This window comes from Agaricus bisporus (genome assembly GCF_000300575.1).
Source record: "Agaricus bisporus var. bisporus H97 unplaced genomic scaffold AGABI2scaffold_5, whole genome shotgun sequence".
Classification (NCBI taxonomy): domain Eukaryota; kingdom Fungi; phylum Basidiomycota; class Agaricomycetes; order Agaricales; family Agaricaceae; genus Agaricus; species Agaricus bisporus.
In genome coordinates, this window is record NW_006267368.1 from 1,484,950 (window position 1) to 1,507,500 (window position 22,551).

A 22,551-nucleotide genomic window follows, 5' to 3' on the forward strand; every position below is an offset into this window, starting at 1 on the left:
GGGCCATACAATGGATACCAGGCCTGACTACAAAGCTTCAGGCTACGATTCATCCCAATCTGAGGATGTTCGACATATAGTTTCGGATATGATTGACGAACTTATGAAAATTGATGTTACTGTCGCTGAGTATAATCGCTCCCTCCAGGCCCCCAACCTGGTTAACACCATTCATGCCTACCGCATGGTTGATGAAATTTGCAAGAAATATGTCAACCGCCTCTTACCAGTCAAGGGGACATCCGTCCAACACAAGATCACTGAGGTGATTGATTTACGATTTAGCTATAACCACGACTGACATCTATTTTTATAGGTTGACATAGCCAGAGGTCTTGGCGCTGAAGACCCGCGCCGATATGTTTTGGATTGCAGAGAAACACTTTGGCTTTTGGATCTTTATGGTGAAAGAGGCAAGCGTTGCGAAAATCCCAAAGTTCTTGATATGCTCAAGGACGGTTATCATTCGACTGCAAAGCAACTCCAAAAAGTATTAAAGGAGATAGATGCCCAGTGGATGCGAGAGCATTCAGAGGGCCCTCCGGGAGGGAGCGGTGATTCACGACCCATGGCGAGAATGACCTGATCTTATTTTTCTCATATAATCGTGCTTGTATTGCAATATTCGTTGTTCGGCGCATTTTTTGCTTTGGATGCTTCCTTGTCGTAATGCTCTCACTTGCTGTCTTATGTAACAGTTGATCTGTAATTTCGAACTCCGACTGATTTGCGTTCGCGAAATGATCGAACGCGTCGCATCTCTTAATCATGTCCTCCAGTATCGAGCTCATAAACCCAAAGGCTGAGAGCGTCCGCCGTGCCGCAGCTTTCCAGGTAGGATACCTCAATGTTTGCCCCCCTTTTTCAAGCTGAAAATGTGCCAGGTAAATACCACCGGAGCCGTCGGTTTAGCAAATGTGGTCAAAGGCAATCTGGGTTGGTTGGTTTGCTCTCATATATCACGGATGATCACTAAGACTATACCAGGCCCGAGAGGGACATTGAAGATGCTCGTAGATGGCGCGGGACAAATCAAAATCACAAAGGACGGCAAAGTTCTATTGTCAGAAATGCAGATTCAGAATCCTACCGCTGCTATGATTGCTCGAACTGCCGTCGCCCAAGACGATCAAGTCGGAGATGGAACGACGTCCGTTGTGTTACTTGTTGGTGAACTTTTGAAGCAGGCAGAGAGATATACATCTGAGGGTGTACATCCTACCATCATTGCAGAGGGATTCGATCTAGCGAAAAAAGAATCTTTGAAGGTGTGTTAACCACATAATCGCGATTCAGATCTATTTCCAAGACCTTATTGTAATTCCAGTTTTTAGATCAGTTCAAAGTGTCAACAAAAGCGGATCGTGAAACTCTTATCAACATCGCCTATACCTCGCTTGCAACAAAACTGAAAGCTGTTTTGGCGAAAAAGTTGGCATCCGACGTGGTCGATGCAGTGCTTACGATTCGTCCTCCCAGTGCTCCGATAGGTTATTATCTTTCAGAATCTATCGCGATGTGGTTTTTAAACGCGTTAATTTATAGATCAGTTCGTGTCCCCTATAGACCTTCATATGATTGAAATCATGAAAATGCAACATCGTACTACTTCCGAAACGCAACTAATTCGGGGTTTGGTCCTAGACCATGGTGCCCGTCACCCTGATATGCCTAAACGGGTAGAAAATGCGTATATCCTTACGCTAAATGTCAGCTTAGAGTATGAAAAAACGTATGGAAATTATCCTATCACCGCCGATGCTCTTTCTTTTAACGGTTTCATTTCGCAGTGAGGTAAACTCAGGTTTCTTCTATTCTTCGGCGGAACAAAGAGAGAAACTCGTGGAATCGGAAAGGCGGTTCACGGATGCCAAGGTCAAGAAAATCATCGAATTCAAAAATCTGGTGTGCGATCAAGCGGTCGACTCCAAAGAGAAGAAAAAGAACTTTGTCGTTATTAATCAAAAGGGCATTGATCCCATGAGCCTTGACCTATTCGCCAAAAATGGTATCTTCGCACTTCGAAGAGCCAAGCGGCGTAACATGGAACGGTAAGCTTTTAAATCCACTGGCCGTATTATCCTATCCTGAGATGGTTGTTGTCGCTTTTTACAGTCTACAATTAGTGTGTGGAGGGTCTGCTCAGAATTCTGTGGACGACCTAACGCCCGATGTTCTTGGATGGGCTGGCCTTGTGTACGAGCACACACTTGGTGAAGAGAAATACACATTTGTCGAAGAAGTGAAGGACCCAAAATCTGTCACTTTACTTATCAAGGGTCCCAATGCTCACACCATTCAACAAGTTCAAGATGCACTTCGCGATGGTCTCCGTTCTGTCAAAAATGCGATCGAGGATCAAGGACTCATCCCTGGGGCTGGTGCATTCGAGGTAGCCTGCTCAGCTCATTTAGGTGGAGAAGTGAAAAAATCGGCGAAAGGCCGAGCTAAATTGGGTGTACAAGCGTTTGCCGATGCCTTACTCGTCATCCCCAAGACACTCGCAGCCAATGGCGGATTCGATGTACAGGATGTAGTGGTTGCTTTACAGGTAAACCTTTGTCCCCTTTAGAGGAGACATGATTATTAACAACAAGATCTAGGACGAACAGGCAGAGGGAAATGTCGTCGGTATTGATCTTCAATCTGGCGAACCATTCGATCCAACGGTGGAAGGTATCTGGGATAACTACCGAGTAAAGAGGCAGATGTTGCATTCATGGTCAGGGTTCACCTTCACTTCCTTCATGGGCTCGAATTCTAATATCCTTTGCAGCTCCGTGATCGCTGTCAACTTGCTATTAACGGACGAGATCCTTCGAGCTGGTCGAAGCTCACTCAAACCGGATGGTGCTCAGTAGAAGCGCATGTTAGAGTAGTCAAATATATAATTTTACGGCTTGGCTCCATTCTGAGGCATTGCTAGTAATCGACAATTGCTATTTGTTACCATGATACTATTAAATACACTTCAGGTGATATCGGTTTGTTGGTTGAAGATAAGGCAGAAAACGAGGGGACGTGCGGTTCGCGGAGAGAAACGGTGCTGGAAGTAATAGCAATAAAGGAAGAATAAACAAGGAAATAATTGAAGACTACGTAAGTTAACGGATGTAAAATATCTACGCAAGAAAACATAAAAAGGTAGCAAACGAACGATGATGCCACAACACAAGTCCTTATGATATGCTTGATCGAGAGCTAGACGTCAGAAGCATCTGAATACGTATCATCCCAACCAGCATGGATGAAAGTCGGCGTCGTAGTGCTGGTGAACGCATGAGAACAAAATTGCATAGACTTCGGCACGACATGGTGAGACTTGGAGACCACAGGATAAACGTGCACTAGTTCCATTGCGGCTTCATCTTCGGAAGAAGTATTAGAAGGATAACTGAGATTGTCAGAGATCGGACTCGTTGGCGTAGACATTGATTCTGAATTGATCTGGAATACAAGTCAAAATCTGCGAACGACAAAGCAATAAGTGACAAACCTCGTTTGCAAAATTTTGACCAGCTTGTTCCATCACAAATGGTCTCCTCGGCTCCGATGCCTTGGAATCGTCCTCCAGAGGCGAGAGGGAAGTGGAGGCCCAACGTCGTTTAGCGAACGTGAGTGGAGATGGTTTATGCGTCAACGGGGCACGAGGTAAAGGAGGGGCAGACATAGGAAAATCGTGTTCATCCTGCTCGAAATCGAGTATAGACAATGGGGGAGGGGAATAATGGTCCTCCGGCGTTTCAGGACCCTGGTCATCCTCTGACGATGATGTTTCTCCTCGAAGGACAGGGTTTGCCCAAGCTTGCAAGGCAAAGCGAAGAGGATTGGGGTTAGAGACCAAACTCGCACCTTTGAAGTTCAGTCCTCGACGGGGAAGAACCCTCTGGAGTGGCAGCAGTTCTTCCTCGTCCCTGTCTTCATTGAATGGGCTCTGGTGCCGGAGAGATTCTTCGTCATCATTGGTCAAGTCCTCTATCGCTCTCTTCTTGCGAGGGGAAGACCGAGTAGGGTGTGGTTGCGGCCTCTCCTTACGAGGGGGAGAGCTTCCATCTAGACCGGCAGCGGCTCTTGCAGCCCTCTGTTGGGCTTTCAAGAGTGTGTCTTTTCTACCAAACCGACCATTAGTGTTGCGCGGCTGCGAAAACGAAGATTTTGGAGGTATATGAGTGGCCGTTTCCTCCGCCTTGACGATAGGAGCAGAATTCAGAAGCTTATCCGATAATCTCGGTCTACCTCTTTTACGTTTCAACTCGGAAGGGGACTCGGTCGACGACTTGGACAACGCTGGTGACATTTTGTCAGAAGCTGTTGGGGCCGAGGGAGTCGATTTGTTCATTCTGGTGACACTGCTCGACGTTTGTTTAGGTTTCAACACCGCTGATGACGTAGTATCCATCTTCCGACGCTTGGAAACGGGTTCCTCCTCTCGCGAATCTTCCCTTCGAGAGCGCTTGCCGGCGGATACGGCATCGGCAAGTTTGCGATCAAGTACGGGAAGTGTTTTCGGGTTGACGCGCTTATTGGAATCCGAAGGAGTAGATTCTTCTCTCGGAGTAACAGAAAATGCTGTCCCATGTGCAGGCACACGACGAGGCCACGGTTGATTGTAGATCGCAAAGTGACGCATACACCTGCCATAAACAGGGTCAGGGAGTGTAAATGGCCCCTCGTAACAGCCAACTCACCTAGGGCAGTCGTGTTTTTTCTTCTTTTTTCCGTTCTCGAAACCAAGTCCCCAAACGACCTTTGAGTCAACGGAAATCAACGGCAAGATATTCGAACACGTTGCACAAGTGGGTAGAATCTTCCCGTCTGCACCTCTCTGGACATCGGGGTTGGAAGTTGCCTTTCGTGCCTCAGGCGCAATTGAAGGAGCAGGTCGCGCCCGCAACACGCGTGCCTCAGAGTCCTCCTTTTTGACTTGGACAATGTCACTTCTAGCCACTGAAAGGCGACTGTTCTTGGGGGTCTCGGCCGGAGTCGCAGACTTGCTCGCTTTTCCCTTCCCTTTGTCTTTCTCCACTATTAATAACGCTGATGCGGAGCGGGTCAACCGCTTTGACGGGGTGGCAGGTGTGAGAGACTTGCGTAGTGACTTGGGTTGGTCCTGACCAGCGACCACCTCTTGGGCCATTTGATTACGCGTTGAATTGATGGAACGGAAGGGGGTGCCAGAGTTGCTGCGAGAACTGGCCTCACCAGCGGAGGATAGCGAACTGAGAGAAGAGGAAGCACGACCAAGGGGTTCTGGAGTCGAGAGTTCATGCCTGGCAGGGGGATCAGGAGGGACAGAAGGAGTAAGTGATGTGAGCTCCGAGGCGGAATCAACTTCAGTTGTCAGTTCAATCTCTCCATCAGCTGGAATATCCTCAGCGTTTGCCAAGGGTATTGTGTTATCCTCTTCGCTTTCGCTTTCATCAGTATCCTCCTCGCGGGTCACAACAGCATATACCCCACGCCGAGTCCTTCGTTCATTGACATTTAAGGGAACTTTTACCTCCGCTTCAGGTGCAGGTGCTTCCGAATCGGAATCACTATCAGAATTCGAGCTAGAATCGCTCGGCTCAGCGATTTCGTCATCTTGATCTGGAGCATAACCTCCTCTGCCCTTCTTTTCACATGTTTCACACAGACAATGGCGATTTTTGCGACCGACTTGTGAAGACATATGGAGTCAGTAGGTACGGCAAAAGGGTTGAGAGTCATACGCACAATATCCATCACCGTAGTGTGCCGTAATCTCCTCCCCAATGTTGATAGGCCTAAGCACTCGAAACGTGATATACCTTCCTTCGCGGAAAAGTTCACAGTTGAAGTTGCAATCATGCTGTCAAGGTGTGTCAGATACACGAGAACAAGCATATGACTGCGCATACATTGACAAATCGGGCTGGACCCAAGAACAGGTGATTTTTCTTCATGGATTTGGAATGTATGACACTGAAGTCCCTTCTGATGTCTCCATTACGCATACTGGCCCTCTTGAGGTCCCGGTCTTCTTCATCAGTGAGATTAGCCATTGAACCCTTGAGTTCAGTGATGACGGTGCCAGGCGCCATGTAACGGGTCGCGAGAATGCATAATTCCGACTTTCCCGTCTTGTGAGAATAACGGGAAGTATGTGCGATTTCGATGGAGCCAGAGGGATGATAGAGCTCGAAGTAACGGGAAGCATGACTGAGTGGATGTGAGAGGCGAATCGAAGAAGTGCGGAAAAACCGAAAGAACACACGTGGCAAATGCATTAATCTGCTTTTGGGTGTATGACTTGAGGTAGTAGCGCAAGGCTGGGAGTCTATTAGGGGAGCAAGTGGGCAAGTGGGGGACAGCAATGAGAAATGGACCCTTTGTGGCGTGTGGCAGTGGGAGAAAAACAAATACCTGAGAAGGTCGTCGACGGCCTGACGCACAGAGTTTTGCACGGTGCCCTTCGACAGAACAAGCTGGCAGGATGAAATAGGGAGATGGGCAACGCGTCCATTAAGTCAGATGGACGCGAAGATGGAGTTTCATCGTGAGGACACTCACGCGTCGGACGATCTGGAGAAGTTCCTGCGAGTCGGTCTTCGGGAGGCGCCTTATGGGGTCCATTTTGTGGACGTAGAGAGGAACGGCACCAGTACCGAGCTTCTCGACGAGTAGATGGCTAATGAAATCATCGTCGTTGGATAGGTCGCGCATGTTCATGATCTTGGTAGGTCGCCAGACAAGGGGGGCCGGGGTGTGGGCAGCATTTTGGTTGGCAGGGGCCATCGACGACGGGGTCGAGGCTGGAGAAGGGAGGAAATGGTGGTGGGATGGGAAGAAGTGGGAAGCAAGTCGGGCGCGGACGAAAGAGTTGGCTGGCGGCCTTGTCTGCATCAACCTCCAGTTACGTAAGCTCGCACCTTCCGCCACCACCGCACAGCCAATCGTTGTCTATCCAACACACCCGACAACAACGCAAGATCACATCCGTCTACGACGCCAACACATCAATCATTTGACCATCATGGCCAAGCCTACTCCTGCCGTGTCCAAATCCATCCTCTCGCCGTCGCCTTTGGGACGCACCAGTGTCCACCATCACATCGGAACGGATTTCTTGTCTACGGCTGGATCTATGATCGGTGTTTGATCATGGATCAATGAATCATTACCCCCCTAAGCGAGCGGGTAATGCAAACCAGCGCGCTTAGCGAGTCTCACATTCTCAGATCTGCAGGCACGGCCAGGTTGTCTTCCTCAACTGAGTCCTCCATGTTCCCTGTTGCTCAATGAAATCATCTTAAAGCCTATCAAACCCCGGAAAGATAATTTCTCTCTACTCCGAGTACCTTATTTCCCCGGCAACCTAAAGAATCCCATACCAAATGATACCATCCCTCAAATTTTGATGACACCCGCAAGCCTCGGACTTTTGCGTAGGGCGGAAAAGGTCACCATGATATGGCTCGATCTGAAACATGCCAGCGGCCCGCGGTCTCCTTTGTTCCTGGAAGGAAAAGATATTGCAATATTGACAGGTCCCTTTCGGACGTGGTCATGAACATGTCGTGTGCAATCGCCATAGAGATGTATAGCATCCTGAAACTGTTTATTACGATAAACCTTCACTTCTATGGAAACCATGCAGTTGAATGTCCATCGCAGGGATCGTCACAGAGATGATCAAAAAATATCAGGAAAACAAAGTGTTTAGTTGATATTGTGATCCGATCATTCTATGTAGCGATGAAGAAAATGAGATGGGGGATTTGTACGTACAATTGAAGCATAAATTTAATATGTTATATGCTTGAATGGACGCTTAATGATTTGTGCTCAAATGCACAAGAGTTGTCCAGGTGGCGGACAGCATTCTCTCTATTCCTTAGGCTACTAACTTAGACACGTAGGCAGAATCAAACCTACTTGGTCCCTTCAAGTTCGTTTATTTATTAAGCAACTCGGCAATCATATATACATATAACCCGCAGGTACACATTCAATTATACCCCGCACACGAGCACTCCGAAAAGCGAACATGCAGTGCTATTAAGGAGGACATCAGAACCATGGACACAGCCTCAGTTTTCAGTCCTTGTATTCAAAGACTTACTCAAGGTTTCTTTTGATGGCACCTTATTATATACACATCTATAGACTCTTGAGGATAGCCGAAGCTTTGTCAAGGAAAGGGAACCCGTTCATAGACAATTATTCTTGGCACATCTAATGATAACCAATTTTGAATCTCAGCGATGAAAATGACGCATACAATGACGCCATGCTCTAGCTTGTTCGCTGAAGCTGACATTAACGGCCGATGATTGGCCGATAGATTACGGCTTGATGATATACTAAAAAAACCACTTACCAATTTACTCTTCACATACGATAGCGGAAGTCACAGGAATAGCAAAAAATACCAAGTCTTTCAGCAAACCGAAAAAACATATACAAAAACCGAGTGACATTCGAGCAAGTTACAGAGAAGATCACCAAAGTTTGATCCACGGATCAGCAAACACCACATTAATTAAATTGTTCCGCTTAGCAGAAAACAAAAAATAGAACAATAAAATGCATGTCATTTCCCTCACTGGTCAATTGAGATCGTCTCATCATCAAAGCCGTAAACATCTAAACGCTTATCAAAGCCCGGAAAACAAAACAATGTCCACTCCGAGTCGGTCTACCGGCATAAAAATCCATTCATGTGGTAAAAAATCATACTGGAATTCCAGTTCTCATTGCGCCTGTTACGACCCTTCATGTAAGCACATGTTCTTGGCCGATCTCGGGGACTCGAGTAGTGTGACAAAACACCGTCCATTTGAGGAAAGTCGATAGCCTTTTCCGGGCCAGTCCAAAGAAGGTGGAGAGCGGGAAAGAGACACTACAACAAGTGTACATACAAATCCGAAAAAGAGATTACAAGGAGGGAGTAGGTATAAGATGATGTGTAGAGAAACTTATACAAATTGACACGAGGTAATAATAGTGATAATGCACCGAAAAGATTGGTATCACGGGAGGAGGGTTGAATCAGGTAAGGAGACGTGTAAAGGCGCCGACCACCGATAGGGCGAATTCAGTCGGATCAGCGCCCAAAGACGACTCGACCGAGATTCGTGCCTTTTCGTTGAACGTGGTTTCCGTCGAGATCCTGGCAACCATTACGGATGGGAGGTCTGCTTCTGGCCCTCTGATCATCTTCTACGCCGGGAATTTCTCCACATCTGGTTAGGTGATGCCAGAATAACACGTCCCCGGGTTTCAGGGCTCGAGACGTCGGTAGATCTTTCTGTTCTGGTTGTGGAGCCGTGGTATTTATGAGAGTGGGATCGTGATTTTGCGAGGTCGAGGGTGAAGAGGGAGTAGTAGATCTGCGGATCGTGGCGCGAGGGTACGGGTAATAAGATGAATCCAAAGAAGCTGCAATGAGAGGGTTAGCTTGTTCGAGAGTGGGAGGGGGTATAGAGTCCAAGTTGGGAGAGTTTGCGCGGTGATGTGGTCGTGGAAGCGAGACATGGATATCGCGCGGGTTCGTGGCGCCTTCTGCAGAACCGACGACGACGCCGGTGGGTTCGTAAGGGATAACGCCGGGCTCGTCCTGGATATAATGTCGTTCGACGCCGACGACTTCAGTAGAATGGAACACGAAGCGATGACCGTTGGTAGCGCGGTTTGTGGCGGAGATGGAGGATGTGCAACGGGTACACTGATGGATGATGTCAGAGGGGTCTCGCACGGGACGACAGATAAGATGCATACAGGGATGACGATCATGTATCCGATGGTGCTGCCGCAGCCGTGGCAACAGAGGGTTTGTGTGAGACACTCGCAGGTGCGTGGGGGGACGTTGGAGGCGAGGGGGCGACAGGGGGAACGACAGCGAAGAGCGTCGGGGTTGGGGGAGTAGGCTGAGCAGTTAACGGGGAGGACGTCGGAGGAAAAGAGGGCGACGTTGGGTCTGAGGAGAAGAACGGCCTAGGAAGGGAGATGAACATGGGGTGATGTGCGAGAGAGAAGAGGCAGACCTTCATAGCGCGGTTTGTGAAAAAGGTGGCGCATGATTTGCAGTCGAGGATCCAGACCTTGTGGGCAATCGGGGGTGGGTAGGGATTTGAGTAGGCCATTGCAGACCCCATCAGCTGCTCGTATTTTATACAGCCTATCCCCGCTGCCACTGCTGACTCAGCATGGACAATCTCGCCTCGCTCACCCGCTCCCACACCATCCTTGCCGCGAAGAAACGCTCCAGGCGCCAGCAGATCCCCGAAATCGTCTTGATGACTCGAAACGAAGGTCCGTGCCTCGCTCCTCCCCGCTCTAAATACTCATCTCCCTCCAGGGACTTTCTCACCGGCTTCCACAAGCGCAAGCTCGCAAAAGCAGATGCTGCCCGCAAAAGGGCCCAGGAGCGCGACAAGCAGCTCCAAGCAGAGGCCCGCCGCGAGGTCAGTCCTCCCCGATCTCTCCTCCATGTGATCGGTCTCATCCCGTCCGCAGCAACGCCGCGCCCTCCGCGAAAAAGCCATCGAGAATGCCACCAAGATAGAGGGCGAATATGCCGCCGTTTATGGTGTGTCTGCTGCACTTTGCACCCCTCATGCTGTATATTCACACAAGCAGGCTCGCATAACGAGGAGGAAGAAGAGTGGCCCGGCATTACCCCAACCACTTCCAAACAACGCGACGAAGAATACGAGGACGAGGAGGTCCTTGCCACAGTCACCGTAGTTGAAGATTTTGATCCCGATACCATCCTTCATGGACCTCCGAGACCTACTTCTCCAACTTCCAAAGCCGTCCCTCCACCGCCCATACCAAAGCCTGCCCCTCCGAAAAAACCCAAGGCACAAAAAATACGTTATCAGACCAAAGGCGCTCGGACGGCCGATCGTCGTAAACAACTGGTCCGCAAAAATGAAAAAGCAGAACGTGCCGGCGGGAAAGCATCCCGCGAGCGTTCTTCTAAAAATACTCGCAAGTCGAGGAAATGATTACCTGGTGCACGAGTGAACCCTGTTCGCAGAAACCATGAATCTTATGGCATAGATCAAATCGTCTTATCCTCGTTGGATATGTTCTCCATACTTGTGGACGGCAAAGGCGTTGCCAAATTCACCATGGCAGCACTTCTCTCATCGGCAACGTCTATCTCTCGCCATCGAACATGCCGAAGGTGGCGGTCTAGTTGATGAGATGAACATTCCTTGTGGGCGTGTGAAGCATTCTCATCAGAATTCTTTCAACACTTTGCCGTCTCGTCTCGTCTGTTAGGGAACATCCCGAGCGTGTTATCAGAAATCCTCGATAAAATAAAAAAGCTGCGTTTGACAGATGACAACTGGGTTCCGGATAAGAAAACAGCCGAAGCTTGGATACTTGTGGTTTTACTATCATCCAGGCAAGTCCTTAACTAGGAACTACATGTGCACCCGACGTTGTCACTTGACAGTTTCGGGCTTTGGGAGTCCAAGGGCTGATATACTTGGAATGAATGTCCGAGTGGAACGAAAATGTAAAGAAGCATGGGATTATCACAAGTGTAGGGTTGCAGCGGCTTCTCTCGTTCACACTGACATGGAAAGAATGATTGCGTTCGGTCGTTAATTCCGCGGAGCTAGTAAAAATGAATTCCTTGTGTTGTGGCGGACTAAGCACTCGTTCTTAGTTGGCTAACAAAGACGAGTTTCTCATGGCTCCACAACCAGCACAAGAATAAATATATATATCCAAAAGAGTACTTCTTAAAGCTGGAAGCAATGAGTCAAGAAACTCGGAAGACTTTTGCAATTCACAATTCGGACACTCTGCTCTGTTATAGAGGGGACGTTAGCCAAGGCACACTACCACATACCGCCCACTGCAGTTATTGTCACGTGATCAAATCAGAACGTGTCGTAGCGATGGCAAGCGCGCTGCGCATTCATCTCCACAACTTTGACATTGAACAATGAACTCTCTATACACATCTGGTGTACGACAAACAACATCTCTTCAAGCCGACCTCGAGCGTCTACGGAATGGGGACGTTTCCGCCTCACTCCTTGGTGCGTAGCCCATTTCATACCCATGCATCGTATAGCAGCGGTGGTCATATTTATTTTGTTTTGTTTTGTTTTTGTTAGGACAGATATCGGCTTCTCTAGCGGCTATGAGTCGGACTATAGACGACTATGATGCAATGGCCAAACGAGAGATTATTAAAGCCAAACAGGAAAAGGCGCAAATGTGCGCAGTAACTCCAATTCTTTGCAGTTAAGAGAAAAGATTAAAATGGAAAGCGTATAGGCGTGTGCAGAAATTTCGGTTGGATTATTCAGAGTTTCGGATTCAGTTTGAGAAACTCAAGGCGGATGTATTGGAACAGGTGAGTTCTTTTTGTGTTGCACGAGTAGCTTTATGGAAACCTATGCGTCTGCATAAAAGCAATCAACTTCTCAACGGGCGGAACTCATCTCAAGTTCGGCGACTTCAAATACTACTACTCCTACATCCGACACACGACGACGTTTCCAAACGACACCAGGACCTTCAACACTTCATCCCGGTCTCCGACCTTCCAACACCTCCGATACCATTTCAGAATCCCCCTTCCGTTCTTCATCACCTTATGGCAATTATGGTCAAGAGTCCCGCGCCTTGGACGAACATACTTTCATCCACAATACAGATAGCAAACTAGATGAGTTCTTAGCGCAGGGAAGGGAAGTGTTGGATAATTTGGTGGATCAGAGGAAGATGTTGAAGGGGACTCGTAAACGACTGTTGGATGCTGCGAACACTCTTGGGTTGAGTCGACAAGTAATTGGATGGATTGAAAGACGAAGGTGCATTTTCCATTATCACTTTTCCCTAAAGCACGCCCTAAAAACTGTTGTTCAGTACGCAAGACACGTATATCTTCGGAGGAGGAGCCGTTTTCACATTCTTCTGTTTCTATCTCATATGGCACTATTTCGGTTAATGCGATGACGATCTATTTATTCTCGGTTAACCGTCTTCGCAGTCAGATACGCTCAATATAATTACAGCCTAATCACCGAATAGGACCCGACAGGACATGAAGTAAAATGGATTAGCGATAACGTGGAGCCGTCTTTACAGAGCGCATTTGTACACTGATTTGTGCACTGTAAATCCAAGCAGAGAAGACAATGCCAAGCTAGCAGCTACTTTCTGAAACCAGCTGCCTGCAAGCGTCATACCAACTTTTTGCAGGATGGAAAACCAGCTACCCGCGGGAACCATAGCGCCAAAGAACCTCCTCTGACACCAAGCAGCACTCGAACCTAGAGTTTATTTGTTAGTTGAGGCCATCGTCAGTTCAAGAAACCGTTATCACCTTTAATGGGTCCGAGAGGACCGATCCCAAAGATAGACATGATGGGACGCAAGATTTGAATTTCGGGGAGGATCAACATCGACAATGCGAAAACGACGGCCTCGAGGAGTATCGGATGTTCATCAATCATATTTCCTATAGCAGAAAAGACATCATCAGCATGGTCCAAAGCCCAATATGAGCTCGATACAAACCGGCAATCATCAAGACATGTGTGAATTTGGGCGAAAGTCCATTGAATTGAACCTCTGCTTGTTCACGAGGAACGCCAGCCGTGACACTCGCTTGGATATATGCAACCCCTACTTTCTCCATGACTTGCCCTAGGATCTTTGCACGAACCACTGCTCTCTCTCCTCGGTTCTCTGGTAACTCATCCAACGCCACATCCTGTAATTCTTTATAGACCTTCTCGATCTCCGTTTGCAACAACTCAACCAAATGATGAATGTCAACCTTCTTTTCGATCTGAAGCCGAATTTCACGAGTTTCATCGACGACTTTGTTCACTTCAACACCGAGGTCTTTGACCATGTGGGTCACATCTCCAAAAGACTCGATGACCTTTTTGAGGACCACTTCACCACCTTGAGTGCCTACTTTTTGAGCTTTCTCCCACCATTCCTCCAAAAAAATCTTCTTTGTGAATATGCCGGAAATCGACGCTAAAAAATGATTTGCGTAAGAGATGCCAGCTCAAAGGTTGGGATACGGAGCATAAGGAACGAACCTGCCACAGACCTCGACATCGCCTCCGCGTGTGGTAATAGAGGAATGTAGTAGGCTTGTGTAAGGACAAAGAACACAGAGAGAACAGTGAATGCCTGGAACAACTTCATGGCGTAAAGAAGGTCGTGAAAGGCAACCGTGTCTCTTTATCGATTCCATCACACGTAACAAGCGCCTTAATGAGCCTTGTGTTTTGATCATGTGGCGAGTAACTTTCCTACTATAGCACTCCCATCTAATTCAGCAGAAATGCGGTATATCGTGCCACTTTATCACCAAGTCCAGTAGAACCAATTGTATCGTCGACGAAACAGCGAGGAGTATATGGTAACTCAATTTCCAAATTTGGAGGATGTCCTACTCCATGTGTCAATCTCGCCGCATCAGTTATATAATACTTACCTGGAAACGGCGCAATCTGATGCTCGGATGCTTCAGAGTAGCGCCTCATACTCGAAATCCCCACTCTGCTAAAGCTTAAAACCTAATATTTACTCATTAGGCCGATATTTACTACCGGTGGCAGACAAGTTACTTCACGGCAGACTACAGATACCTCGGATGTGGAGATAGATGTCTTTACAAGCCAGCAAGGCATGTACCTCCTCTAAATTATGGAGTCTTCCACTGTGAACTTCCGCGGCTAGTCCGCTATCTTTCAGCATCTTTATTTCATCGAGCAGACGCGGTATCACTGAGTACTCTTAGATGCAGTCACAACATCGAGTTGCATATTTAAACTCATGAAACAACCTACCCTCAGAGTACACTGAACAATATACCAGCAGAGCGGCGGTCAACACCGTGACCTGCATAATTACACATGCAATTCCTAAGCCCAATGCTGAGGTAAAGAAAACGAAAACTAGTACAATTATTGTCTGGTAATAAATCGCATGTAAGTGTTTGGGTCGACTAGGCGCAAAATCGGTCACTCACGCCGTGCCGCCATAGCCCATAGCTGCTCCAGATTCCGCTAGTTTCCTCTGCCTGAAAGCCTAGAAATCGTCAACAACCGTACACTTTAAACCTTTCATAGATGAGCGGAATTACCTTGCGATACTTGCGACGCTCATAGGTGACCAGACCAACGACGATAAGAGCAATGACTGAGATACCCGCAAAGACACCGAGACCAATTGGGAGCACTGCCAGCTTCTTTCCAGGTAGACTGACAGCAGCGTTTGACGTATCGGCAGGTACTGCCGTTGCACTAGAAGCAGCACTTGCAGTGGATGTGGTACTCGGTGCGTCGGACGAGATCTCCGCGGCAGCGGAGGGGGTGCTGGTCGCATCGGACGTGCTCTCTGCAGCAGCGGAAGTGCTTGACGTGTCAGACGTTGTCTCTGCACCAGTGAGGGTGGAAGTGCCAGGGGACGAGCTCGTTTGGGTTGGGGAAGTGACAGACGTCGAGGTAGTTGGGGTGACAGTGGAGACGGGCTACATATCGCTCAGCACGAAGATAGCTTAAGGCCGGGAAGCCTTACCTGAGTTGAAACAGCTCCGTTCGAGGAAGAAGAAGATATTTGCGTTGAAGAACTGGACACAGTTACGGTAGAAACGGGCTATCGGTGTGTGAGTTACTTGGTGGGGAACGAAAGAGGTAGATCAGGCCATACGTTGACGGAGATTGCGCCTGATCCTCCTGACGATTCTGCTGATGCGGTCGTGATTGGAACAGCACTCGATGTGGCACTACCATCTGTTGAGGCACTACTCAAACTTGTTGCAGGAGAATCCTGTGGAGAAGTTTCAACAGGGGATGCGGAGGTCGGCGGTTGTGAAGGATTGGGGTTTGTCGCGGGGTTGGGTACAAAGGTGCAAGTTTCGACTTTCTGAACGGCAGCCTGTCCATTTTCATCTGTAACTGGAGAAAGGACAATGGTGCACGTCGCGGTTACTGGACCGTCTGGGCTGCGATAGGTATTCAGTCACCGCCTATGAAAATGGGTGCGGAAACGCACGTCATTTTGGTAGTAACCATGTAGAGAGTCTGGCTCCCATTTTCCTGGCGACCGCTCAAAGGTCGTGCATAGGCTGAGAAGTTGAAAACAAACAAGCAGAGGACAGCAAAAAGGGTATGTTTCAATGAGAACATTGGGATTAAAATATTGATGAGTGAGTGGGCTTTTCCTTGGGTTGGTGTGAGCCCGATTCCTGCGGTTTCTCAACGTCGACGAAGCTGCGTAAAGATTGGAAGTGCCCTCGACGCAGTGTCGTGGACAAAAGAAAAGAAGGGAAAGAAAAAGAAAGCAAAGAGAAAAAGAAATGAAGACCGGGGGGAAACAAGAGCTCTAGACTGAGTAACCACTCGCCATTTCCAAGTCGCGACCATCGCCATCGATCACTGCATCACCCATCACCGGAATCCAGGCCACGCCTGCCTATTGTATCGCCGGCACCGGCATTGTGAATTGTCCCCACAATCGGATATCAACCGCGTCCATTGTACCCCTGTGTCATATTATCAAGCACCTACATAATTATAAGTAGCTACCGCATGCCGCCCTCGACTGCCTTATATACCTTTCCTCCCAGCATTCGCCTTCGCCCTCGTTGCCACCAGCGCATCACCGTCCCTATCATACCGCCTACCGTCTGAGATCCCCATTGCTCGAAAATCAATGACGCTGCTACATTGCCAAATACGACCACTAAAATGGTTATTCTTGCCGACATGGGAAGCATCTGAAGCGTGAGCAACTCTTGAAGAGGCTTTGGCGGTGCTATCAGCACCAGTACATTAAATCCCGACAGGATTGTCATTGCATACATTAGCCAGGCTATTCAATACTCGTCAGAGGCTCCAACACTGTCATTGTACCTTCACGCACCATTTGTCCACATGGACTTACGATACGGTGGGCCGATGCTAAATACGGCCGCCACCAAGATATATTGGAAACAAGAGATCAGGAATAATACCGTATTTTCATAGTTCGTAGATTCAAGATGGTTGCCATCCGAGGTAGGATCATTTGCAGGAGGAGGCGTATACCTTTGCACAGTTAGAACTTGAACCCTTGTCCGCTGGAAGTATAAAATCTAATCACCATGTTTGCGTCTTCACCCAAAGGAAACCCCACAGTTGAAAGCCGCTTGTAAGTATGATTTGTCCTATAATGCTTGCAAGCACCCTTTTCGATACCAAACTTGCTGTCGGACGCTTCGGATGGATTTGCGGAAACGGTAATGTCCGGCCCACTGAAACAATGGTATGACTTGTCTGAAATCACTTTGAAATGTTTTAACTCACTGGTGACGGCAATTGGGATAATGATGAAAAGATCGATATAAAGGAACTGATGAAATAAAAACCGCGTCAGCCAACCTTTGAAGATCTTCATAACAAAAAGGTAAATACCTGAAAGTCCCCCAGTGAAGAAGCAAATGAATATAAAAGGGTTACAGAGGTAAACTGAATCAAGGAATACAATGCCCTAGAAGAACGATAATCAAGTGCTCGTTCAGTCTTGTACGGAGATACTCACATGTATTTGAAGCAACTAAAACTCGTGACGAGCGCGGCACGTCCTTCCTTGATAACCTCTACTACACATCCAATATCAGCTGTCGTGGTTGTGAATGGAGCCGCAACACTAGCTTCGGCCTCCGAAAGCGAGATCCCAACATCGGCAGCTTTGAGAGCTGCACAATCGTTAGCCCCATCACCACACATAAGCACCGTATAACCCAGATTTTGCAGTCTCTCGACAATTTCATTTTTTTCATCAGGTGACATCCGAGCAAAGATTTGAGTTTTTACGAGCATCTGAAAATAATGAGATTGACATAGTTTATCCTTTGCAGTTCTCAATACGTACACGCTGCAGCGTTTCCAGAGGGGCATAGTTGATCATCCAGCGGAATATATCCCCACTCACAACAAGAGAGTAATCGTGGTAACCAATCTCATCGGATTCAACCATATGATGAGGGGCCGGTGTCAGAGGCTTAAGGCTGTACGCGTCGAGTTTCCAGAGCGGGTCATCCATGGAGGTCCATTCTATCTTGGATGAAGGAGTAGAAACATTGCCTATGAAACAGTGAGACGAAAGTTCGTATTTCGTGCAAATATACATACCTCTCCTGAACGTTGGTGCAAAAACATGCACAGCCTGATTGATCAATGAACACTCCCGAGCAACACTCACAGCCGTCAATGGATTATCACCAGTGATCATCCGACATGCGAGATGGGCTGTTCGTAGCTGTTGGATGGTTGATGCGGTTGCTGGCTTCAGTCTGTTCTCAAAGATGATCAGGCCCAGGAAACGCAGCTTAGATTCCGCTTGTTCACTTCCAATAAGGAACCATCAATTTCGCCTCTCGAAAGCCTTTTGGGAAGACCCACCGTTTCATACGCTGCGCCTTTAACCACGATAAACCTTCAACACTTTTGCCGGCCATCGCGATAACACGATATCCACGCCTTGTATAGTACGACAAGAGATCGTCGTAGTCTTGAGGAACTAAATGGCGATTGGTGGGTCAGATGGTAGAAGTGGGAGCCCATAAAACCGTACAAGATTCCTTTTCGCAAATATCAGCCATGACTTCTGGTGCACCTTTCACGTAGATTTCCATACTAGAACTTTTCAGCCTTTTTACGATTACGCTCATCCTCCGTAATGAGGAAACGAATTCAAATGTCCTGATAACACCCAATTCTAAGAAGTGAGCATGCTAACATCGTAGGCATAAGTCATTCAACACCTAAAATTTGATGGAAATACGAACTCTGGCAGCACCTTTAAGTGCATCCTCCAATCGGAACTGAGCCGATCCAGGCGGCCTCACAACAGTTTGCACGAGAGCAGCTTGCTCAATCACCATCCCTTTCGACTTGATCACCCCAGTTCCAGATACGCGCCCCTCTTCCAGCGTCCACTTCGTAAACTCAAACATTTTCGCGTCTAGCGGATCACCGATAACTTCGTCATCAACGAGTTTTAAAGAATGACAGGTCGCAAGGGCATGCAGTAAAGATGCTTTACTGTTGCCAAGGGGAAGATCGTAAACGTCTTCGAGTAACTCGCCAAACATTTGCATATTGCGATCAAGGCCTCGCACGCCGAGAACGTCTAGGCCATCTTCGGTCAAAGTCCCTGTTTTATCGAAGCAACATACGTTGATTTTTCCGGCGACATTAACCCGGCTGGGTGCAGTACAATAGATGCCTGTTTTGCGAAGGCGAGTGATAGCGAAACTAGTTCCGATGGCAAGAGTGGCGGGCAAAGCTGGAGGCACGACCACGGTGACGAGATCCAGAGCGCGGACAACTATGGTGTGAAATGGTACCTAGGGGACGTATCAACATCATGTAGGACGTGTCTATTGAAAAGCTTACCCCAATCCTTACGAATTGAATTGCACTGAAACAGAAGCCGATGCCAGCAATGCCCGCCAGGACACCAATGAAGCGAATGGAATCGCGATAGAATTTGAAGCCAATAGGCTTGGGGAAAAGCATAGATCGTACAAGCGCTCCTTTGGTGGTATTGAACCCTGGCAGACTTTGAGAACGTATTTTTTTGCGCAGAACAAGAAACACACCTGTTCTAGCCACCAGTGCAGTCGCAGGTTTTCCTGATTCATCATGAGCGTATCCTCGAATCCTGACTATTTTCGTGCCTCCATACAAGAAGCACTTCGGGTTTTCCGTCTTCTCTTTCCCCCATTGGCTGACATCTTCATCTTTCATGGGAATTTTACTAACAGGCACACTTTCACCGGTCAACATACTCTCATTGATGATAGCATCCCCAGTGAGGAGGAAAAGATCAGCTGGTATCATTGAACATTCGGAATCCGACAGATTCACCACATCTCCAGGTACCAGTCCCGAGGAGTCGAGTTCAATCCCTGTAAACCATCATTATTACCCGCTGAATATTGACCGGTGCATACCACGTACATTCATCATTTCGAAGCACAACCAATTTACAGGTATAACGAGACATTTCACGCATACGATTGATTGTCTAAAACAAGAAAAAATTAGGCCGATCCTGCTGAAGAAGAAAGTTCACTTGCCTTGCGGGTCTCCACAAGTGTCGAGGCGATACTCGCGCATGAGATAAGAGCAATACAGAAAGCATAATAGTAGTAATCATCCAGAGACCAAAGAAAGATGCTAGCAATTTGAAAAATATAGAATGGGTGAATGATCTACGAAGGAGATGAGGATGCAAACCACGAGTGATTTGAAAATACAAACTTCGTCGAATAATAATGCCGATATAGATTTTCCTTCGACATCGATTTCATTCTTTCCAAAGATAACGATGCGTTGCTTCGCGATGTCCCCTGATACACCGCCGTGAACAACAGCGACACCAGTCCAAGCGGGATCGCGCCAGTCTCTTGTACCGACATATCAGTAAATTAGCAAGGCACGAGGGTCGAAAACCTTACTTTACCATAGCAAACAAACCAGTCCTAGGATCAAGCGCATATCGGGTATAACGATAGTCCACCACCAAAAGTTTCTTCAAGAAACCGCCCTGCGAATCCAAGTGTTCATCCATCTTTCGTTCCAGACTCGATCGGTACGACTCGTTATGTTGGCCGCTGGTCACGTCGGGAGGAAATACGGTAGAAATGTGATGACGATAGTCCAAAATGTGAATGGGTTGTAAAGTGATATTTCTATATGCCGACTTCCTTTATATGAGTGACCTGACAGGCAAACAATCAAATTTCGACATACGCACCTCGACAACAACAAACCCATTGGCCGATTCAACAAAAGCTTTTTCACGAGCAACCCAACGTAACCACAAGCGAGGAAACCAGTGGCCAAGCAATGATAAGATACCAAGGGAGATAACGCAACTGAGCTTCCACAGCCATGCACGCCACCGGATAACTTCGTAACCAATAAAACAAATTGTACTGTCTTCATCTGCAATATACAATGTTTGTCGGCTCGGTGGACCGGGGGGTGGAGCGTTGAGAAGTGTGGTCGCGACGTCGATATCGATGCGAGCTTCTCCATCGAAGACAGATTCCATGGTAAGGAGAGGTAAACCGTGACTTGGTCGTGGAGGGGTTGAAGGTTCCGAGTCATATTGCATACTCGGTGCTATAGAGGCATTGTCGGGGACGACGTCCGGAGGCTCCGGGTCAGATTCTTCTTCTTCTGAGGAAGAATATCCCCAGCGCTCTTCTCCCTCGTCCGTGACCAGTACATGCTCTGAAGCACCATTAGTACGGCGGCTTCGACGGCTACCGCGTGAGTGTAAACTTGCCGAAGACCTTTGTGAGATCGAAAGTCGACGATTTCCAGATTCTTCAGCAGTAGTCGAACGACTGAATAAGTTTGTAAAGTTTTCAAACACGGATTGCCTTTGTGGAGAAGAAACCCGTTTTCTCGGCTTTCTATCCTGACCAAGTTCACTTCCCTCATCGTCGCTCCGAAGGAAGGCGTCCTCGTCCTCTTGGTTCTCGCTCCGGCCTGCTGACTGCCATGAAATACGACTATCCCCGCTCGACCGTCTATTCAACCGATGCCGAGATGAAGAATCGTGACTTTGCCTCCGGGTACGCGACCAATTATCACTACTTCTCCTCCCCAGCTCCAGATTCGACATACGTGAGACACTGCTTGGATTGACTGTATGGCCGGGGCCAGAAAAAACAGCACCTTCTCCCTCAGCGTCGAAGTAAGAACTGTATTGAGAATCCCGCCGTGAAAGTTTTCTGTTGGACATAGCTTCATTGATGTCGATCGCAGATGCACCCTCGGTATAGTCGTATGGGGAATTAGTACTTGGACCTGCAACAGGCGACATTTCGTCAGTACCTCTCCGACTTCGGATAGAATGGAGCTGAGAGAAAGAGTAGCTCGGAGGATCGAGGATGACGTATACGCCAGTCTGACGGGAAGTAGGCAGCAGAATTCACACGGGCTAATTTCCACCGATCCCCCTTTTTTCAATGCGAAATGCATGGATTTCAAGTTTTCAACTCCCGTAACGGATGGAAAATGAAAGTTCTGGCACTGCAACTCCACCTTTAACAGGACTTGGTAATTCTTTGTCACGGTCTTGCTCATTTGCCGCGCCCTTCTTACCTCCCTCTTGACCTTTCCATGTAATAAACTTGAAAAATGGGCAATTCCTACAACTATGTCCCAGGAGTGAAAGTCGTCAATTGCGAACGACGTCTTCATTGAGAACATTATCGCATGCACAGATAGAATGGTTATGGTGGTGATACCCATATAATAGAAAATAGGGCCCAAAAACAACCCTAAGTCGCCCTAAGACTCCAAGTTTATATCTCTACTAGTGCTGTATCTTTCGTTTCGACGTTTGTAAGTAACAAAATTTATATATGTCGTGAAATATCTATTTCCTTTTCCGTCCAACGTCGTCCGAAATCTCCCTTGTGTTCCCCCTATCCACTCATCTATTACTCTCTCCGCACTCCAAGTCTCCACGCCCCGAGCCCTTAAATTTCAAGTGTAAGAGTTGGACGTCTCTTTACAGGGAGTC

The 22,551-nt window shown here is 47.8% G+C and overlaps 7 protein-coding genes across 7 annotated transcripts; 3 read left to right on the forward strand and 4 right to left on the reverse strand.

The window, feature by feature from the left end:
• Positions 1-504: 504 nt before the first annotated feature.
• On the forward strand, positions 505-2,984 carry AGABI2DRAFT_136224 (hypothetical protein). The gene is made up of 9 exons (XM_006461115.1): positions 505-834; positions 885-936; positions 988-1,268; positions 1,328-1,490; positions 1,546-1,732; positions 1,791-2,051; positions 2,116-2,551; positions 2,604-2,722; positions 2,777-2,984. Exons 1-9 carry the CDS (start codon positions 769-771, stop codon positions 2,859-2,861), a joined length of 1,650 nt encoding a protein of 549 aa, XP_006461178.1. The 5' UTR covers positions 505-768; the 3' UTR covers positions 2,862-2,984.
• A 102-nt stretch (positions 2,985-3,086) lies between these two features.
• On the reverse strand, positions 3,087-6,690 carry AGABI2DRAFT_185465 (hypothetical protein; the record flags this gene model as incomplete). Its single annotated transcript, XM_006461116.1, has 8 exons — positions 3,087-3,447; positions 3,497-4,634; positions 4,689-5,658; positions 5,716-5,830; positions 5,880-6,180; positions 6,236-6,298; positions 6,385-6,446; positions 6,532-6,690. 8 exons carry the CDS (start codon positions 6,688-6,690, stop codon positions 3,202-3,204), a joined length of 3,054 nt encoding a protein of 1,017 aa, XP_006461179.1. The 3' UTR covers positions 3,087-3,201.
• Positions 6,691-8,802: 2,112 nt separating this feature from the next.
• Positions 8,803-10,091, reverse strand: AGABI2DRAFT_221752 (hypothetical protein). The gene is made up of 3 exons (XM_006461117.1): positions 10,008-10,091; positions 9,742-9,957; positions 8,803-9,688 (listed from the first exon to the last, which is right to left on the reverse strand). The coding sequence occupies exons 1-3, from the start codon at positions 10,011-10,013 to the stop codon at positions 9,068-9,070; spliced, it is 843 nt and encodes a 280-aa protein (XP_006461180.1). The 5' UTR covers positions 10,014-10,091; the 3' UTR covers positions 8,803-9,067.
• Positions 10,092-10,169: 78 nt separating this feature from the next.
• On the forward strand, positions 10,170-10,998 carry AGABI2DRAFT_185466 (hypothetical protein; the record flags this gene model as incomplete). The annotated part of the gene is made up of 4 exons (XM_006461118.1): positions 10,170-10,279; positions 10,322-10,427; positions 10,480-10,552; positions 10,603-10,998. The coding sequence occupies 4 exons, from the start codon at positions 10,170-10,172 to the stop codon at positions 10,971-10,973; spliced, it is 660 nt and encodes a 219-aa protein (XP_006461181.1). The 3' UTR covers positions 10,974-10,998.
• Positions 10,999-11,908: 910 nt separating this feature from the next.
• AGABI2DRAFT_221757 (hypothetical protein) lies at positions 11,909-13,371 on the forward strand. The gene is made up of 6 exons (XM_006461119.1): positions 11,909-12,026; positions 12,105-12,207; positions 12,268-12,346; positions 12,406-12,806; positions 12,862-13,268; positions 13,323-13,371. Exons 1-5 carry the CDS (start codon positions 11,930-11,932, stop codon positions 12,941-12,943), a joined length of 762 nt encoding a protein of 253 aa, XP_006461182.1. The 5' UTR covers positions 11,909-11,929; the 3' UTR covers positions 12,944-13,268; positions 13,323-13,371.
• A 1,340-nt stretch (positions 13,372-14,711) lies between these two features.
• On the reverse strand, positions 14,712-16,364 carry AGABI2DRAFT_192716 (hypothetical protein). The gene is made up of 7 exons (XM_006461120.1): positions 16,015-16,364; positions 15,670-15,964; positions 15,538-15,615; positions 15,104-15,490; positions 14,990-15,048; positions 14,923-14,931; positions 14,712-14,859 (listed from the first exon to the last, which is right to left on the reverse strand). Exons 1-6 carry the CDS (start codon positions 16,146-16,148, stop codon positions 14,925-14,927), a joined length of 960 nt encoding a protein of 319 aa, XP_006461183.1. The 5' UTR covers positions 16,149-16,364; the 3' UTR covers positions 14,712-14,859; positions 14,923-14,924.
• Positions 16,365-16,477: 113 nt separating this feature from the next.
• Positions 16,478-21,066, reverse strand: AGABI2DRAFT_185471 (hypothetical protein; the record flags this gene model as incomplete). The annotated part of the gene is made up of 18 exons (XM_006461121.1): positions 16,478-16,833; positions 16,885-17,048; positions 17,104-17,254; positions 17,307-17,352; positions 17,415-17,490; positions 17,542-17,822; positions 17,875-18,086; positions 18,135-18,349; positions 18,405-18,522; positions 18,577-18,736; positions 18,791-19,351; positions 19,401-19,558; positions 19,607-19,915; positions 19,968-20,034; positions 20,087-20,221; positions 20,271-20,415; positions 20,468-20,712; positions 20,767-21,066. 18 exons carry the CDS (start codon positions 21,064-21,066, stop codon positions 16,544-16,546), a joined length of 3,633 nt encoding a protein of 1,210 aa, XP_006461184.1. The 3' UTR covers positions 16,478-16,543.
• Between the last annotated feature and the right edge of the window lie 1,485 nt (positions 21,067-22,551).

What these genes read in the sequence shown, in the direction of transcription:
- AGABI2DRAFT_136224 (XM_006461115.1), top strand. Translation starts at nt 769, where the DNA reads ATGTCCTCCAGTATCGAGCTCATAAACCCAAAGGCTGAGAGCGTCCGC. An exon ending in ATGTAGTGGTTGCTTTACAG is followed by an intron (nt 2,552 to 2,603) that starts GTAAACCTTTGT and finishes AACAAGATCTAG; the next exon opens with GACGAACAGGCAGAGGGAAA. An exon ending in AGGCAGATGTTGCATTCATG is followed by an intron (nt 2,723 to 2,776) that starts GTCAGGGTTCAC and finishes TATCCTTTGCAG; the next exon opens with CTCCGTGATCGCTGTCAACT.
- AGABI2DRAFT_221752 (XM_006461117.1), bottom strand. An exon ending in GATACATGATCGTCATCCCT is followed by an intron (nt 9,689 to 9,741) that starts GTATGCATCTTA and finishes ATCATCCATCAG; the next exon opens with TGTACCCGTTGCACATCCTC.
- AGABI2DRAFT_221757 (XM_006461119.1), top strand. Translation starts at nt 11,930, where the DNA reads ATGAACTCTCTATACACATCTGGTGTACGACAAACAACATCTCTTCAA. An exon ending in CGTTTCCGCCTCACTCCTTG is followed by an intron (nt 12,027 to 12,104) that starts GTGCGTAGCCCA and finishes TGTTTTTGTTAG; the next exon opens with GACAGATATCGGCTTCTCTA. An exon ending in AAACAGGAAAAGGCGCAAAT is followed by an intron (nt 12,208 to 12,267) that starts GTGCGCAGTAAC and finishes GAAAGCGTATAG; the next exon opens with GCGTGTGCAGAAATTTCGGT.
- AGABI2DRAFT_192716 (XM_006461120.1), bottom strand. Translation starts at nt 16,148, where the DNA reads ATGTTCTCATTGAAACATACCCTTTTTGCTGTCCTCTGCTTGTTTGTT. An exon ending in CAGGCGCAATCTCCGTCAAC is followed by an intron (nt 15,616 to 15,669) that starts GTATGGCCTGAT and finishes ACACACCGATAG; the next exon opens with CCCGTTTCTACCGTAACTGT. An exon ending in ACGGAGCTGTTTCAACTCAG is followed by an intron (nt 15,491 to 15,537) that starts GTAAGGCTTCCC and finishes AGCGATATGTAG; the next exon opens with CCCGTCTCCACTGTCACCCC.